At 35.6% G+C, this 15,666-nt stretch overlaps 1 protein-coding gene across 3 annotated transcripts in view; it reads left to right on the top strand.

The window, feature by feature from the left end:
- LRP1B (LDL receptor related protein 1B) overlaps positions 1-15,666 on the top strand; it is a 1,862,224-nt gene that overhangs the window by 897,946 nt on the left and 948,612 nt on the right. For all 3 annotated transcript variants that reach the window (XM_053214983.1, XM_053214982.1, XM_053214984.1), the window contains exon 6: positions 115-372. In XM_053214983.1, coding sequence (XP_053070958.1) covers positions 115-372 — 258 coding nt within the window. The remainder of the gene's footprint in view (positions 1-114; positions 373-15,666) is intronic.

Here is a 15,666-nt window from a genome sequence, read left to right as displayed (position 1 = left end):
AAAGATTTTAAAGATGCGTTAAAATATAGGAATAAATTGTAGTAAGTAATTCAAAATTATGAAAAAAATGGACTCACTTTTACTAAACTCACTTCTCTTTTTCTCTTATTCCAGAACCGACAGATAGGCCACCTATGCTATTAATTGCAAATTCTGAAACAATTGAGGTTTTCTATCTTAATGGCAGTAAAATGGCAACCCTGAGCTCGGTCAATGGAAATGAAATTCATGCTCTGGATTTTATTTACAATGAAGACATGATTTGTTGGATTGAATCAAGAGAATCTTCAAATCAGCTCAAATGTATCCAGATAACAAAAACAGGAAGATTAACAGAGGAGTGGACCATTAATATTCTTCAGTCCTTCCACAGTGAGTATTTCAACTCATATGAAATGTCACCCTTGAAGGATTTCATTTACAGATCAGTAAACAGGATTCTTAGATTTTTCTAACATAGTTTATGGCTATTGGAAATCTATATATGTAAATATGAATAGACGAATAAATGTGTTCACTACCTGTTCTGAATAAACACACACATACACATGTAGTTTCACTGTTTATGCAAGTAACAAGTTAGGAGTTAATTTTAATTCTTTCTTTAATGCTTATTACAGTGTCACCTAAATGAGAATTGTAATTTGCCACTCAGTGATAGTTCACAATGTGAGAGTGAAGGTGGAAATTTTAAAAAGCAAGAAACAGAGTTGATAATTATAAGCTCATCAACTGTAGTGTTTGTTAAAATGCCTTGAAAACTATTAGATTTATGCTAATTAGTAACAACTACCTGTGTTTGTTGACTTTTTTCTTAGCAAATCAGAGTTTTTATGCATCTTCCAAAGAACTGATTTGTGGTTTTGATTTATTTTGATTTCTCGGTCCAGAAATTCACAAACTAGTAGCTGTGCTTTTCTTCCTGAATATTGCTGTAAATTGAAGTCACATTGTTACACAGACACGAATATATTCATTCCATCTTTCACGCTGATGTTTGCTGTCTCCCTTTCTCTCTCTTTCTCCTTCCCTCCATCTCTCCAGCACAGGAGTATTTGTGCTTTCCTGGGAAAACCGTGTGCATGGGAATTTCAAGACATGTCCATTTATTTTTTTGATTTACAGAAAATTATTCTTGCAAATGCTGCTAACATAAAAATTGGTAGAAAAGTAAAGAAAAACTGTAGTCAAGTTAAGAAAAGAAAAGACAGTCCTGTGATAGAATAAATGTAGCTTTCAGACAGAATGTTTGGTGATTTGGATTCAATAATTATATTTTATTAATATTTTTGACATACAATTAGAAGGATTGATAATTAATCTTTATTAAACATAAGAAAAATAATATGTAATGTTTGATAAGTATGATGATATTGAATGAACCAATGGCAAAAATTATAAAAAATGGAATATAAAGTATGATTGTGTACAGTTTAGTGAAAATAAATAAATGTTTAACAAATAGAATCCAGCACTTTGAAAATCCTCTTAACATAAATAAAATAATTGCTAAAGCCACTTATTTTGATACTGGACCAAAATGCCTTGTAAAAGCAAAGGTCCCTGGCTGTTTTTAAGGATTTTATAGGAAATGATAATTCCTAATAAATAGTAAATAACAAGTAGTACCAGCACAAGGAGTGCTGCCCTGTGATTTGAGTATTTCAGACATTGGCTGAGCCAGCTGTTGGAAAGTGTTCAAACAAAAGGTCCCAGTCCCTGCCATGTTAGTGATTACCTCAAGTAATCCAAATGCATTTGTCCCTAGCAAATGGAATAGTGATAGTCAAATAGCTAGGCTATTCAAAGTTGGCAGGTAAAATTACTTTCCAAATTTACTTAAGCAACTTTTCTACATTTAATATGTCCTAATAATATTATTAATTTCTCTTGTAACATGTATTTTTAAAACAACTACTTTTTTTTAGTACATCTGGGGATGGCAAAGCATTTGCACATTAGAGTATCAGAAGAATATAATTTGTATCTTAGGTTTCTTTTGATTTATAAGGCAATGCTTGGCCAATCTAGAAAACGAAAGAGATTTTTGTTAAGCAATTCACTGAAATGCTGAAAAGAACATTCATTTGGAACTATAAGTAATAAATGCAATGGAAATCTTTTAATTAGAATAAATATTTTGTTGACAAAGTCGGGTTTAAGCTGTGCAATTTCAGTCAATGTAGAATAAAGATTAAATGTGTAGAAGTAAGTTAATGATGGGACTGGGGCAGAGGTGTGAGCAGGTCCGGGCTCCTCTGTCACTGCTTGTAATCCATGCATTCTATCACCATGCCAGAGAATAGCTTCCATTGGATATGGTGAGCTCTTCATTCACCATGACACTCTGTGAGCTGATAATGAAGTTGGAATATTTCTTGCATGTATAATTACATAAAATCTCTTGTACCACATAAGCAAAAATAATGAACCAATGAGACTATGCCTGAATAACTGGCACTGTTCCTTCTTCCATAGATGCTTTTCTCTGAATTTGCCTGAGGAAAGCATTCTTTTATGAAAAAAAAATAATATATATTTTTTTAATTTACTGTGAGGAGAAAAGCAATCATTACAGGTCAAACTGACTTGCATTTAAAATTTGCATAATGGTATATTTAAATAATTTAGTTCAGTATTAAAATTTATATTTTCTGTCTCATCTCATTGGATACCCACTACATTCCTGTATGCTCTTCGAGTTTTGTAATATAAAAAAAATTAGCTACAGATATCAGATATGTTAGACAATACTGATTGGTGAAAACAAAGGCAGAGATGGGACAACTAAATCTTGTGTTCTTCTACATTAGAAATGCAAATACTGGTGCTTTCAAAGAACCTCCCAAATCTACTAAAAATAACAACTACAACTTATGGAATGTGTTAAGTGACTGTAGGCATTAGGAAGGCATAGCTGTGTCTCTTATGATGAGGGGAAAATTGGGACAGTGAGAAATGGGGTGACAGGACACAACGAGTATTGGCTATAGGTGTGAGTTGGGTCTGACTTTATCAGCTTTTGCTGAACACCACACTGCCCCTGTGGGTCTCAACTTTTGTTGTTCATTTTAGTGAGCCAAAAATGATTAGACACACTAATGTTAGGGACAATGGCTCAAAAAGACAGTCTCTAAATAGGAGAGAAGTATACAAATCTTGGAAGGGAAGTGGACAAGGTGAATTGTGGAAGGCTATATTGTTTGAGAAGACCCACCTCTTAGGGTGCCTTGGTGGCTGTCGTTTAAGCGTCTGACTTTGGCTCAGGCATGATCCCACAGTTCGTGGGTTTGAGGCCCATGTTGAGCTCTGCTGACAACATGGAGCCTGGAGCCTGCTTCAGATTCTGTGTCTCCCTCTCTCTCTGCCCCTACTCGCCCCTCTCTGTCTGTCAACAATATATAAAGACTTTAAAAAAGGCCCACCAATTGATTCTAATATAGCCACTTAGAGAAGCCTATTTTTTGTTTTAAATTTTTTAATGTTTGTTTATTTTTTGAGAGAGAGACAGTGACAGAGACTGTGAGTGGGCGATTGGCAGAGAGAGAAGGAGTCACAGAATCTGAAATAGGCTCCAGGCTTTGAGCTGTCAGTACAGAGCCTAATGGTGGGGCTTGAACTCATGAACTGCGAGATCATAACCTGAGCCCAAGTCCAGACACTTAACTGACGAACCACTTGGGTGACCCTAGAGGCCTACTTTTAACATTAAGAATCACTCCTAAGCAATATTGTGAGAGAATAAAGACTAATAATAATATGCTCAATAAAGTATAGTAACCAAAGCACATTGGGCAAAGTATCATTATATTTCTTATTCAATGTTACTATTTTTTTAAAAGATACCTGATGTTTAATAACTAGGGATTTAGCCAGAAAATTGTAGACTTTGAAGAAAATTTTGGAAGTGTTTTGTAAGCAAAATTGATTCTCCAATTAAGTATTCATACAAAGTACATTTGCAACAACTAATTATTTCCCCTAGTCTTTCTTGGAGAGTACTGTGGCAGGGACACAAATGCTCCAAATCAACAAGAATGATGGGATTCAAAAAAATGGTGATGTCCAGCTGTTTTCTGAGGACAAAGTACACAAAGATAATTGAGATAAGTAGAATACTCACTGTGTTAATCCCTTGATAACAAGATGATTCAGGACCAGACTGTTCATTCCTAGGTATAGAGTAGATACTTTCATTCCATTTCCATGTGTGATTTTTCAATATTCTGCAAAATTTGAGTATGAGTTTTAGGATTCTAATACGGACTTGCCCAGCTTGTTTTGCTCCATTCATTGTGCTCAGTTCTGGTCCAGCAGAATATTCCTGGACAAAAATAAAAAGATTGCTTATTCTTTATAAACTTTGCTTCAGAATTAACCCCAATCACTGATTTTTATTATCCCCAATCCTGGTTTTGTTTTTTGTTTTTGTTTTTGTTTTTTTCCCTCTTTCGATGTCAGTCTTAGCTCATTTTCCATTTAAAACTCTGCCTAGATCCATTAAATTAAATCTTTGATTGGATAACTTTGGGATTTTGGCACTTTGCCTCTGTCTTAGCAATTTTACTTCTTTTTCTTGAATTAGAGCTTTCTAATAATCACATAATATTATTAGGCAGCATTTCCTGAATGTTTTGTTTATCCATTAAAAATTCTACATATATAATACATTACCATCATAAAAATGAAATCTGCATACTGTTTATATTCATCAGTTTATAGGTGAGAAAATGAGTTTAACAAAAGGAAATATTTTTTGAAGTTGATAAGAAATCTTTAAGTCTTGGTCTCAATACACACAAATAATGACTTTTAATTTTGAAATATGCCCTTTGCCTCGGCCCAGCCTAGGAATTTCATAGCCTTTATGGTTTCACACACGTCCTCCACTAGGATATGGTAGGATAAGCATGACCAGTTTGTGCCTCTGTTGTCAATACAAGCATAATCTTGGGACAAAATAATCCACCTGTAGCAGTGGAAATGCTGGTCTCAAAGTGTGTCAGCTCAGTGAGTCTGCATGTTAGAATATGATTATAGAACTTTTCAGCAGTATCCCAAGAGTACATAATGTCACATAGTGATGAAGAGATCATCATAGAACCTTGTTGTACTTATTTATAAGACATGTGCTCAAGTATTGAATTTTTATGAACTTGAACTTTTCTCTACAATTATTTCTTCACCTGATTGGTTACAAGCCATTCATGTTGTTTTAATTTGTCTTTTTGAAATGGTTACTAGTGAAATTGTCCACTACATGGGAACTTCTCCAATGTCTATTATTCTGCTAGAGTGACCATGATACTCCATTACTTAAAATCAAAATCATTTGATGTAGCTTCCTATTTATCTTAAGATAAAATAAAACTTCATTATCTGGCTTCTCTGCAAGCAGCTGACCTACCTTGCCTCTACTTACTCAAATCACATGTTCTACCTAAAAATAGTACTTATACTTCCTTCAACATACTTTATTTTCCCATTTCCATGCATGTTTGTTTATGTTGCTTCTTCATCATAGATCATAGGTTCTCATTCCCTCTAACCAGGTATCTCTTGCTCATTCTTCATGGCATCATATTGTTTCCAAAAGTTTTCCAATTGAGTTTAGCAGCCCTTCCTATGCGACCTTATCACATGCATTATATTTCGGGGCACCTGGGTGACTGAGTCAGGTAAGCTACTTCCACTCAGGTCATGATCTCATGGTTCATGGGTTCAAGCCCCACTTCCGGCTCTGCACTGACAGCTGAGCCTGGAGCCTACTTCAGATTCTGTGTCTTCTACTCTCTCTGTCCCCCCCCCCCCCCCCCCGCTCACACTCTGTCTCTCTGTCTCTGTCTCTCTCTCAAAAAAGGAAATAAACATTAAAATTTTTAAAAGAAAAAATAAGCATTATATTTCAATTTTATGTTTACCTGTTTTTTCCAAATAAAAAATGATTCCTTGGCTTTAGGATGTGAGGAAGGGTGAGCACAGAATTAGAGTTAGAGACACAGTTAGAGGCAACTTCCAGAGAAACTCTGTCAGATCACTACTAGAGACATTTAGAAAAACAGGCTGAATGATGGCTAAGTAAGATCTGATCTATGTCTAGCTAATAGTCTCACATGTCAGTCTTAAATGTTTCTAAGGTACTGGGTCTACTCAATGACTATTGACTTTTATGGACTTAGTGTCTGACTTCCCCTGGGTATGTGCTTATAGATTTATTTTGGGTCCTAACCTCAATGACCATAGAAGCAACTTGGTTCAAACCTTTTAGAGTCTCCCCATCCTAAGGCAGCTCAATTAAACAGTATTGGAGCCAAAGCTCTTAAAACAGAGGTCAATTAATTTTTAGTGCAGAGATTAAATAGAACTTTAATGTGGACTTTTAACTCTTCTCCTTTCTGGGCGTGATTAGATTTTTTTCTTTCGAAGGAAGTTCTGCTAACTCATATTTAGGTACTTGAATGCATAAAATGGTGAATGTGCTTATGATTTCAATCATATATACTTAGTTGTTATTATTAAGGTTTCAGATGCCTTTTATAATAAAAGTAAAGGGGAGGGTCAGGATTTCTCTGTAATTCTCATCCCCTGAGAAACACTGTAAACTACTTCAAACTTGGGGTTGTATGCTTTTCATTCATTCAACAATCAATCAATTCTGGTTCTAGGATTCCATTAGAAAAGGTTCAGGAATTGTTCATCTCTGAGCTGAAGAGCTGAAGAAGAAATGACTAAGACCATCATTTTTGTATAAATTAATGAGCTTTTTAAAAGAAAATTTCTTATCTAGATTTCCTACTCTCCCACAGAAACAAACAAAAAAATGTTGTAAATTTGTTTTTGGCTGCGATAACTGGTTTTATATTACTCCCTAGGAAACATCTGTGACGGATGTAAAGCACATCCTCCATGAGGATGTTATAACTCTTTATTTCCAGAGATACATTTTTATTCACTGTTGTTCTATAAGCAAATACATGTTTTATTCAACTCTTTATACTTCTTACAAAGTTTTCATTTTATATTTAGTATATTTACATAAAATGACTTTTTTTCTGAGACGTGTGTGTAGCTAATTAATATAATGCATTCCATCTGGGATATGGAATTTTAGCAAAATGATCAGGCTATTCATTGAGTGCAAAAAAAAAATAGAGACAAAGGCAGAGTTAGCAAAGATGTTGATCTGAGGATCTCAGGATACATTTCTGGAGAACTTTCAGAATTCCCTTTTTGATACCGTATGCTTAATGGTGTAGGCAGTGATATTAAATTATATCTTAATTTTTACATTAGCATTAGATTAATTTATACTTTGAAGTAAATAACCCATTCTGATTTACAATCAGAGCACAATCATAAAAGACTGTCCTGAATGCCTAGTAAAAAGGGAAGAAAAAAACACTCTTAGCACTCTGTTCCTCTATAAATTTGTCTTTATTGTTAGTTCAGTTGTCAGGCTGCAAAGAACTAAATTACTATTTATTGTCATTTGGCAACATGCTTGAAACTCACCAAAGCCAGTATTCAACATGTGATAAGCTTCAATTGTTGGTATTTTTTCCGTATGAATTTTGTGAAATATACTTTACTTACACGGTGTACATGTATTCCCCTACAAAGTCTGCTTCATGCTATAGAGAATTTTTAAATCAGTATCCTCATAGTATTTTTTTTTGTCCAGATTCACATGTCTGCTTGTTTATTATGGATTTTAATAATCAAAGTGGGATTTTCTTGATGATCCTATCATGATGCCATATACCAAGTAGATCAAAATGTTTGGCAGGATTTCTTTATCTACCAATCTGAAACTTGGAATATAAAAGCTCTTTTCATAATGACTAAATAAGCTGCATCATATATTTGAAATCCATGATGTCTAATTACGGAAACCTGTGTTTCTGTCTGGACAAACTTGATCGTGGTAGAAGAAAGAAGGAAATAAGGAGAGAAAAGAAAAGGAAAAAAGAGAAGCTATTACTTTACAGCAATTAGCCTTGCAAAATAATTTCTGACTTAGTATTTATTTGGTATTTTTTTTTGTTTTTAAGTATAATACCATAAGTGTCTACTTCAATTCTTTCATTTTATTTTGCATGTCATTAAATAATTTATGTCAAGTAAAATTGGCATTTTTCTCTTCATATTCCTCGATCATTAGAAAGTGTTAATGTTGTAGACCCATTTACAATAGGAACGTAGCATCAAATCTAAAGGGGTGAGCAGAAGTGTAATTAAGCAAAGTAATAAAACTGGCACGTATCATTTCAGTGTCTGATTAAGATTCTTGTTTGTTTTTATTTTTATTGTTTTCAGGCTATAACATCTTGTGACTTGTACATTTATTTTAACCCTGATTTATATTTCTATCACCACAATGTTTGGGGTGAAAGTATGGTGACTTGGTATGGTCCTAGCTTTGTCATTAACTGGCTATATGACCTTATACAAATCATTTTAAAATGAATGATCTTATTCACTTAATCGCTGAGATCCCACCCAGTTTTAAACATACCTTCCCCTTCCATTACTTTGTATTTGCTTTTCTTGTAATTTGAGATATTCGTGTGTGTGTGTGTGTGTGTGTGTGTGTGTGTGTGTGTGTTCTGAGGGGAGGAATATTTGTTTCTTCTACTCATTTATCCCTTTCTCATTTTCTTCTACCTAATAACTCACAATAGGTACACTTCAGTCCTTTAAAGTACCAGTTCCTAAAAAAACATTCCTTGGGACACCAGTTTGTATGATAGTTTGAGACAATTGTTTTTGTGGTCAAACAAGTTTAGGAAATTTTTAATGTTATGGAACCTTATTGGAGATTTATGTGTATATAGCATGCTAAAGATTATTCAAAGTCCTCCAGTAAAGTACCTGTTTTACTTAGTGTATCCCAGGATTTCCTTTGTTTGTTTGAGTACCAAACACTCAATTGATATTTTTGTGGGTATGCCTGTGGGTGTTTCTGTGGATACTTGATTATAAGGAGGTGACATGAGTGTGTATACATGCCTAATATGGTATTAATACCTATCTTGGGTTTTATGTTATCTATTTTGAGAAATATATTTTTTTTAAATTTTAATGTTTGTTTATTTTTGAGAGATACAGAGACAGAATGTGAGTGGGTTAGGGGCAGAGAGAGAGGGAGACACAGAATCCAAAGCAGGCTCCAGGCTCTGAGCTGTCAGCACAGAGCCCACCACGGGGCTTGAACTCAAGAACCACAAGATCATGACCTGAGCCAAAGTTGGACTCAACTGACTGAGCCAGCCAGGCACCCCAAGAAATATTGTTTTAAAGGTCTGAAGGAGAATCTCACATTGAATTCTCCCATCACTTTTTTATATATTTACTATCTATGTGGCTAAACCTATACAAGCTATGTGTATAAGAAAATATAGAGACTTACAGTAATCACAGTTTTCTAGCTATTTCTTCCTAATGGCCCACTACTTTTAGTCTGTACACAAAGGATATAGGATCCACATACTACATACTCTGATCCTCTGACAACAACACCAGAATCAGTTTCAGAATTCGAGCTGACAGGAATCAGATGTGCAATAAAGATTTGTACATATGTGGAATTCATTCCAGGAAAAGGCCTAGCCCAAAAGATAATTTGTGGTTGAGGATGGTAGTGAAGAGTAACTTCAAAATATAGACAGTGTCAGGGAACTTCCCATTTAATTTTAACAATTTTTTCCAGAGTTAGGTAAGAGTCTGGTGACAAAACCTTTTTTGATGATAGAAGAGCACTGTCAAATGATGAAATGGTAATTTCGATGATGAAAAATTGTTAAAATGTTTGTGAAATACAGGTCTAGATTCAATATGCATACACACACACTGGATTGGGGGCACATTAATAGGTATTCCACTTGTCAAAATGGTAGAATTCTAAAGTGCAGTCCTGATGATTTTCTAAACCCCTCATAAAACTCAGAAGGCCTCAACTCCATTATATGGAATGCCTTTTGCTTTGACTCTATGCTTAACAAGTAGATTTCAGGTTTGGTTTCTCACATACCATATTTTAGGGAGGAATTTGTTAGGATGGTACCTGTTAGTAATTGTGCCACTGGAGCATCCTGTCAGTACTTATAAATTAACAGATTGATCTTCTGGTTGATCCCTTAGTGTCCTGGGAGTCTGGTAAACATGACATAATTCTCCAAAGCCTGCTAATCCTTTGGTGAAAAACTCAAAAGAGTTCCCCAAATTGCAAATCTAATGATTAAATCTCTGCTTCAAATATTCTGTACATCTTTATCATCTTAATGACAATATTTACTTGATAAGATTATATAAATTTTCTTAGCAACTTTTGTTATTTTAATGTGAGAATCCAAATCCATTTAATCTCCCTGTTTTAAGGTAATGCTAAGGAAAATGTATCTATCTCTATTGTTATTATTCAGTCCAGTTTCACTAATAAATGAATGGTTATAGGGCACCTGGGAGGCTCAGTTGGTTAAGCATCTGACTTTGGCTCATGTCATGATCTCATGGTTCTTGAATTCGAGCCCTACTTCAGGTGAGCCCCACCTCTCTCTACCCCTTGTGGGATTATCTCTTCCCTCGCCCTCACCTAGCCCCTCTGCCTCTCCCCCCTCTCCCTTCCCCCCTCCTCCCTCCCTCTCCCTGCTCTGCCTCTCCCCCATCCCATCTCCCCCACTCCCTCTTCTCCCTCTCCCCCTCCCTTTCTCCACCCTCACTCATTTGTAGCGTTTCTCTGTCAAAAAAAAAAAATCAAAAATGGTTATACTATGTTTCTAAAACTAAATGGTAAGGAAGCCCTATATACTACTAATCAACAATGAGACTCATTTCCCAACAAATCCATATAATAGAGCATGTCCCAAAATTACACTAAAAAGGGTTGTTAATCTTGTAACCTCACAAAAAAAGGCAATACTTCTATAGCCAAATAAGCTTCTATTTATTTGTTGTTGTTGTTGTTGTTGTTGGGAGATACTATTTTGCTTACTAAAAACAGCAGCAATAACAGCAACAAAAACGTTACTTTTTTCTTTGTGGCTTGGTAGAACAGTTCAGCTGATCTGAACGGGTAAGAACAATTTCTTATCCATGTGAAATAATACCTCACCTGGCCTTAAGACTTAGTTGGTTGTCCGTGTTGTTTAAAAATATATTGATAATTTGTTTGGAGTTGTGAGAGGTAGAGACTTCTCCCTTATAGAACGTCCACTGTGTCTGAAAGAATAATTTTTGGTACATCAGTCCCAGTTCTGTCCAGAGAACAGACACCTTGGTGTTTGCATCAAGAAGTGCTTTTGTACAGAATGCTCTCAGAATTGTTGGAGGAGATAAAGGAGAGAATTCTAGGCTGTGCCTTGAAAATGGCATCCAAAATAACACAGAGTGTTAGGAGCTATCATAGTTCTCTTTTCTAGAACTATGCTGGAAATAAGAACCCACTCTACCGCTACCACTGCAGTTGCAGCTGCCCTTGAACACGCTGGTAACTGGAGATCAGACTTCCACAGCTGCAGTGCAGGAGGCAGGAAGGCTTTTGATGATGCCATGGCCACTGTTGCTGTGCCCACACTGCTTCCCCTAAGGAAGCTGGATGATGGACACTGAGCACCACTCCAAGCACATGTCTTATTTACAACAGTCGTGCTTCCCAGGTGAAAATGTTACAATGGGCAGGAAAATGGCCTCACAGTTTTTCTTCCACATTTCTGAGTACACATCAGTTAGCATCCAAAAACTGAGCTTCCAGTTTGTGTGGAAGATAGCTTAATGGTTTTTAGTCTCTTTGAGCAGACAGAAAACAGAATGAGATTGATAGAGCAAATCCAGAGTATCCAGCATAGGTTTCTGTTTTGTTGTTGTTGTTGTTCTTGTTATCTTTTATCTATAGAAATAGTTAATATCAGTTCTTCTGTAGTTGAAATTATGCATTTGCTTCATCATAGTTGCTTACAAGTGCAGTAAAACCAGTACAGGTGCTGATTATTACTGTGTTTTATTCTACTCCTTTGATAATTAACATTTTTTTAAATTCACGTTGTGTCAGACTGTGCTTTCCACAATTTCATTCCTTTCTCTGGAATCATCAATTTACTTAAAAAAAAAAACCTCCCATTTTTCTCCAAGGTGGCCCATTAGGTCCCGTCTATTATTTGTTTCCTCTGAACCGATTTCAGGAACTCATCAAATATTTCCTCTTCCTTCATGAAGATCTGAAAAGGGGTAATGTATGGTGTGAAGAAAGATGGCATCATTGAATTCTACATAAGCATGCAGGTTTTGAAAATAAATTATCTTTTTATTGTTTGGTTTTGTTATCACAAAGAGAGATATTTAGCTGCTTATGAAGTTCTGAACAGGAACATAAGTTTTAAAAAAGACATTTTAAAATGAAATAAACCATTCCTTTAAACTTTTTGCTGTATCAGATGCAAGTTTTACTCTGTCTTTCAGCTTTGAGGATTTGATTTATAAGAACAATACAACTGACTAAATTAAAATTGTCATGGGTATCTCCACAAAAATTTTGAACTGGAAGGACTGCATTATGATTGTGATTACTCACACAATAGTTCATTGGGAATTAAAGCAGGTACTTTGGTAATTTGTGCAGAAAGACGTTTGTTCCTAAACTGCAGATAATTGAGGCAAAATGCTTCTAATATGTGAATTATGCAAATAATCATCTCAGTGTTCCATCCCATTCTATGTTAAGCCTGAGCTTTTATTTTGGGACTCTCAATTAGTGTTGTCCATCCTATTTCCATGGGATGAAATTCACACAAAATTACATGGTGAATCAAGGTAATTATTTTAATAAACACAAACTCTGTTTTCCAACTCTTTCCCCTTGAATTACACAGGCTTACCTTGGAGATATCTGGTTCTGTCCCAGACTACCACAATAAAATAAATATCACAACAAAGCAAGCCAAGTAATTTTTTTTTTGTTTCCCAGTGCATAGAAATATTATTTTTACACTATACTATAGTCTATTAAGTGTGCAATAGCATTATGTCTAAAAAACAATGTATATACCTTAATTGAAACATACTTTATTGCCCCAAAATGCTAACCCACACCTGAGCTTTCAGTGAGTCATAACTTTTGCTGGCAGAGGGTCTTTCTTCGATGTTGATGGCTGCTGACCTATCAGGGTGGTGGTTGCTAAAGGCGGAGTGGCTGCGGCCATCTATTAAAATAATGCAGTGATGAAGTTTGTGATATCAATGGACTCTTCCCTTTACCAACAACTTCTCTGTAGCATGCAATGCTATTTGATAGAATTTTATGCACATTAGAACTTCTTTAAAATTGGAGTCAATCGTCTCAAACCCTGTTGCTGCTTTATCACCTAAGTTTATGTACTATGCTAGACATTTTGTTGACATTTCAACAGTCTTTGCAGCATCTTCACCAGGACTAGATTCCATCTCAAGAAACCATTTTCTTTGCTCATCCATAGGAAGAAACTCTTCATCCAGTCAGGTTTTATCATAAGAATGCAATTCTTCAGTCACATCTTCAGGCTCTGTTTCTTAATAGCATACAAAATGGTAAGTCCTTCCCAGAAGGGTTCTAATTGCTTTGCTCAGATCCATCAGAGGAAGCACTGTCTATGGAAACTATAGCCTTAACGAGTATATTTCTTAAATAATAAGACTTGAAAATCAAAATTACTCCTTGATCCATGGGCTGCAGAATGGGTGTTGTGCTAATAAGCATGAAAACAATATTAATCCTCTGGCACATCCCTATCAGAGCTCTTTTGTGATGAGGTGCATTGTCAATGAGCAGTAATATTTTGAAAGAAATCTTTTTGTTTGTTTGTTTTTGAGCAGTAGTTCCCCACAGTGGTTTTAAAATATTCAGTAAATCCCATTGTAAACAGCTGTACTATCATCCAGGTTTTGTTGTTTTATTTATACAGCACAGGCAGAGTAGTGTAGCGTAATTCTTAAGGACTTTAGGATTTTTAGAATGGTGAATAAGTATTAGATTTAACTGAAAGTCACCAACTACATTAACTTAATGAGAAAGTCAGCCTCTCCCTTGAAGTTTTGAAGCCAGGCATTGACTTCTCCTCTGTAGCTATGCAACTCCTAGATGGCATCTTCTTCTAATAGAAGGCTGTTTTGTCTACAATGAAAATCTGTTGTTTAGTGTAGCTACCTCCATTAGTGATATTAGCTAAGTCTTCTGGATAATTTGCTACAGCTTCAACGTCAGTACTTGCTCCTTTATCTTGCATTTTGCAGCTTCCTTACCCCCTCAGTCTTCATAGAATTAAACAGAGTTAGGTTCCGGGGTGCCTGGGTAGCTCAGTCAGTTAAGCATCTGACTTCAGACCAGGTCATGATCTCATGGTGCGTGAGTTCAACCCTGCATCGTGCTCTGTGCTGACAGCTCAGAGCCTGGATCCTAATTCAGATTCTGAGTCTCCCTCTCTCTCTGCCCCTCCCCCATTAGCACACTGTTTCTCTCTCTCTCTCTCTCTCTCTCTCTCTCTCTCTCTCTCTCTCTCAAAAACAAATAAACCTTTAAAAAAAAAGAGAGAGAGTTAGGTTCTTGTTCTGACCTAAGCATTAGTTTAAGGGAATGTTGTAGATTGCTTGATCTTTTATCTAGGCAACTAAAACTTTCTCTATATCAGGAATAAGGTTGTTTTATATTCTTATCTTTTGTGTGTTCATGGGGTAGTACTTTCCATTTCTGCCAAGAACTTGTCCTTTTCATTTACAACTTTGCTAACTGGTACAAAAATCCTAGCTTTGAGCCACTCTTGGCCTTTGACATGCCTTCCTCACTAAGCTTAATCATTTCCAGCTTTTGATTTAAAGTGAGAGACACATGACATCATCCTTTCACTTGAATGTAGAGGCCATTATAGGATTATTTATTGCACTAATCTCAATACTGGTGTGTCTCAGAGAATAGGGAAGCTTGAGGGGAGAGAGAGAGAGAGAGAGAGAGAGAGAGAGAGAGAGAGAGAGATGGGGGAATGGTCAGCTGGTAGAACAGTCAGAACATACACAACATTTATCAATTAAGATCACTGTCTTATATGGTTGTGATTCATCATGCCCCAAAACTATAATGATAGCACACCAAAGATCATTGATTACAGATCACCATAACAAATATAAGAATAATGACAAACTTTGAAATACTGAAAGAATTACCAAAATGTGAGACAGAGACATGAAGTGAGGAAATGCAGTTGAAAAACTGGCAACTAGAAATTGTTTGACATAGGTTTGCCACTGAACTTCAATTTGTAAAAAAGGAAATCTATTCAAAGTGCAATAAAGCAAAGCACAATAAAATAAGGTATGCCTGTAAATTGAAAATCTTCTGGAAAGGATTTATTAATCTGAATGCCATTAAAAACATTTGTGATTCATGGGAAAGGGTGAAAATATCAACACTTACAGAAGTTTGGAAGAGCTTGATTCTAACTCACACGGATGACTTTCAACATTTCAACACATCAGTAGAGGAAGTAACTTACAGATGTGATGGAAACAGCAAGACTAGAATTAGAAATGAAGCCTGAAGATGTGACTGAAGAGCTGTATTCTTATGATAAAATTTGAATGGATGAATAGTTGCTTCCTATGGATGAGCAAAGAAAATTGTTTCTTGAGATGGAATCTAGTCCTGCT

The sequence above is a fragment of the Acinonyx jubatus genome, chromosome C1 (genome assembly GCF_027475565.1).
Source record: "Acinonyx jubatus isolate Ajub_Pintada_27869175 chromosome C1, VMU_Ajub_asm_v1.0, whole genome shotgun sequence".
In the NCBI taxonomy this organism is placed as follows: Eukaryota; Metazoa; Chordata; class Mammalia; order Carnivora; family Felidae; genus Acinonyx; species Acinonyx jubatus.
This window is presented reverse-complemented; position numbering and strand designations above follow the sequence as displayed.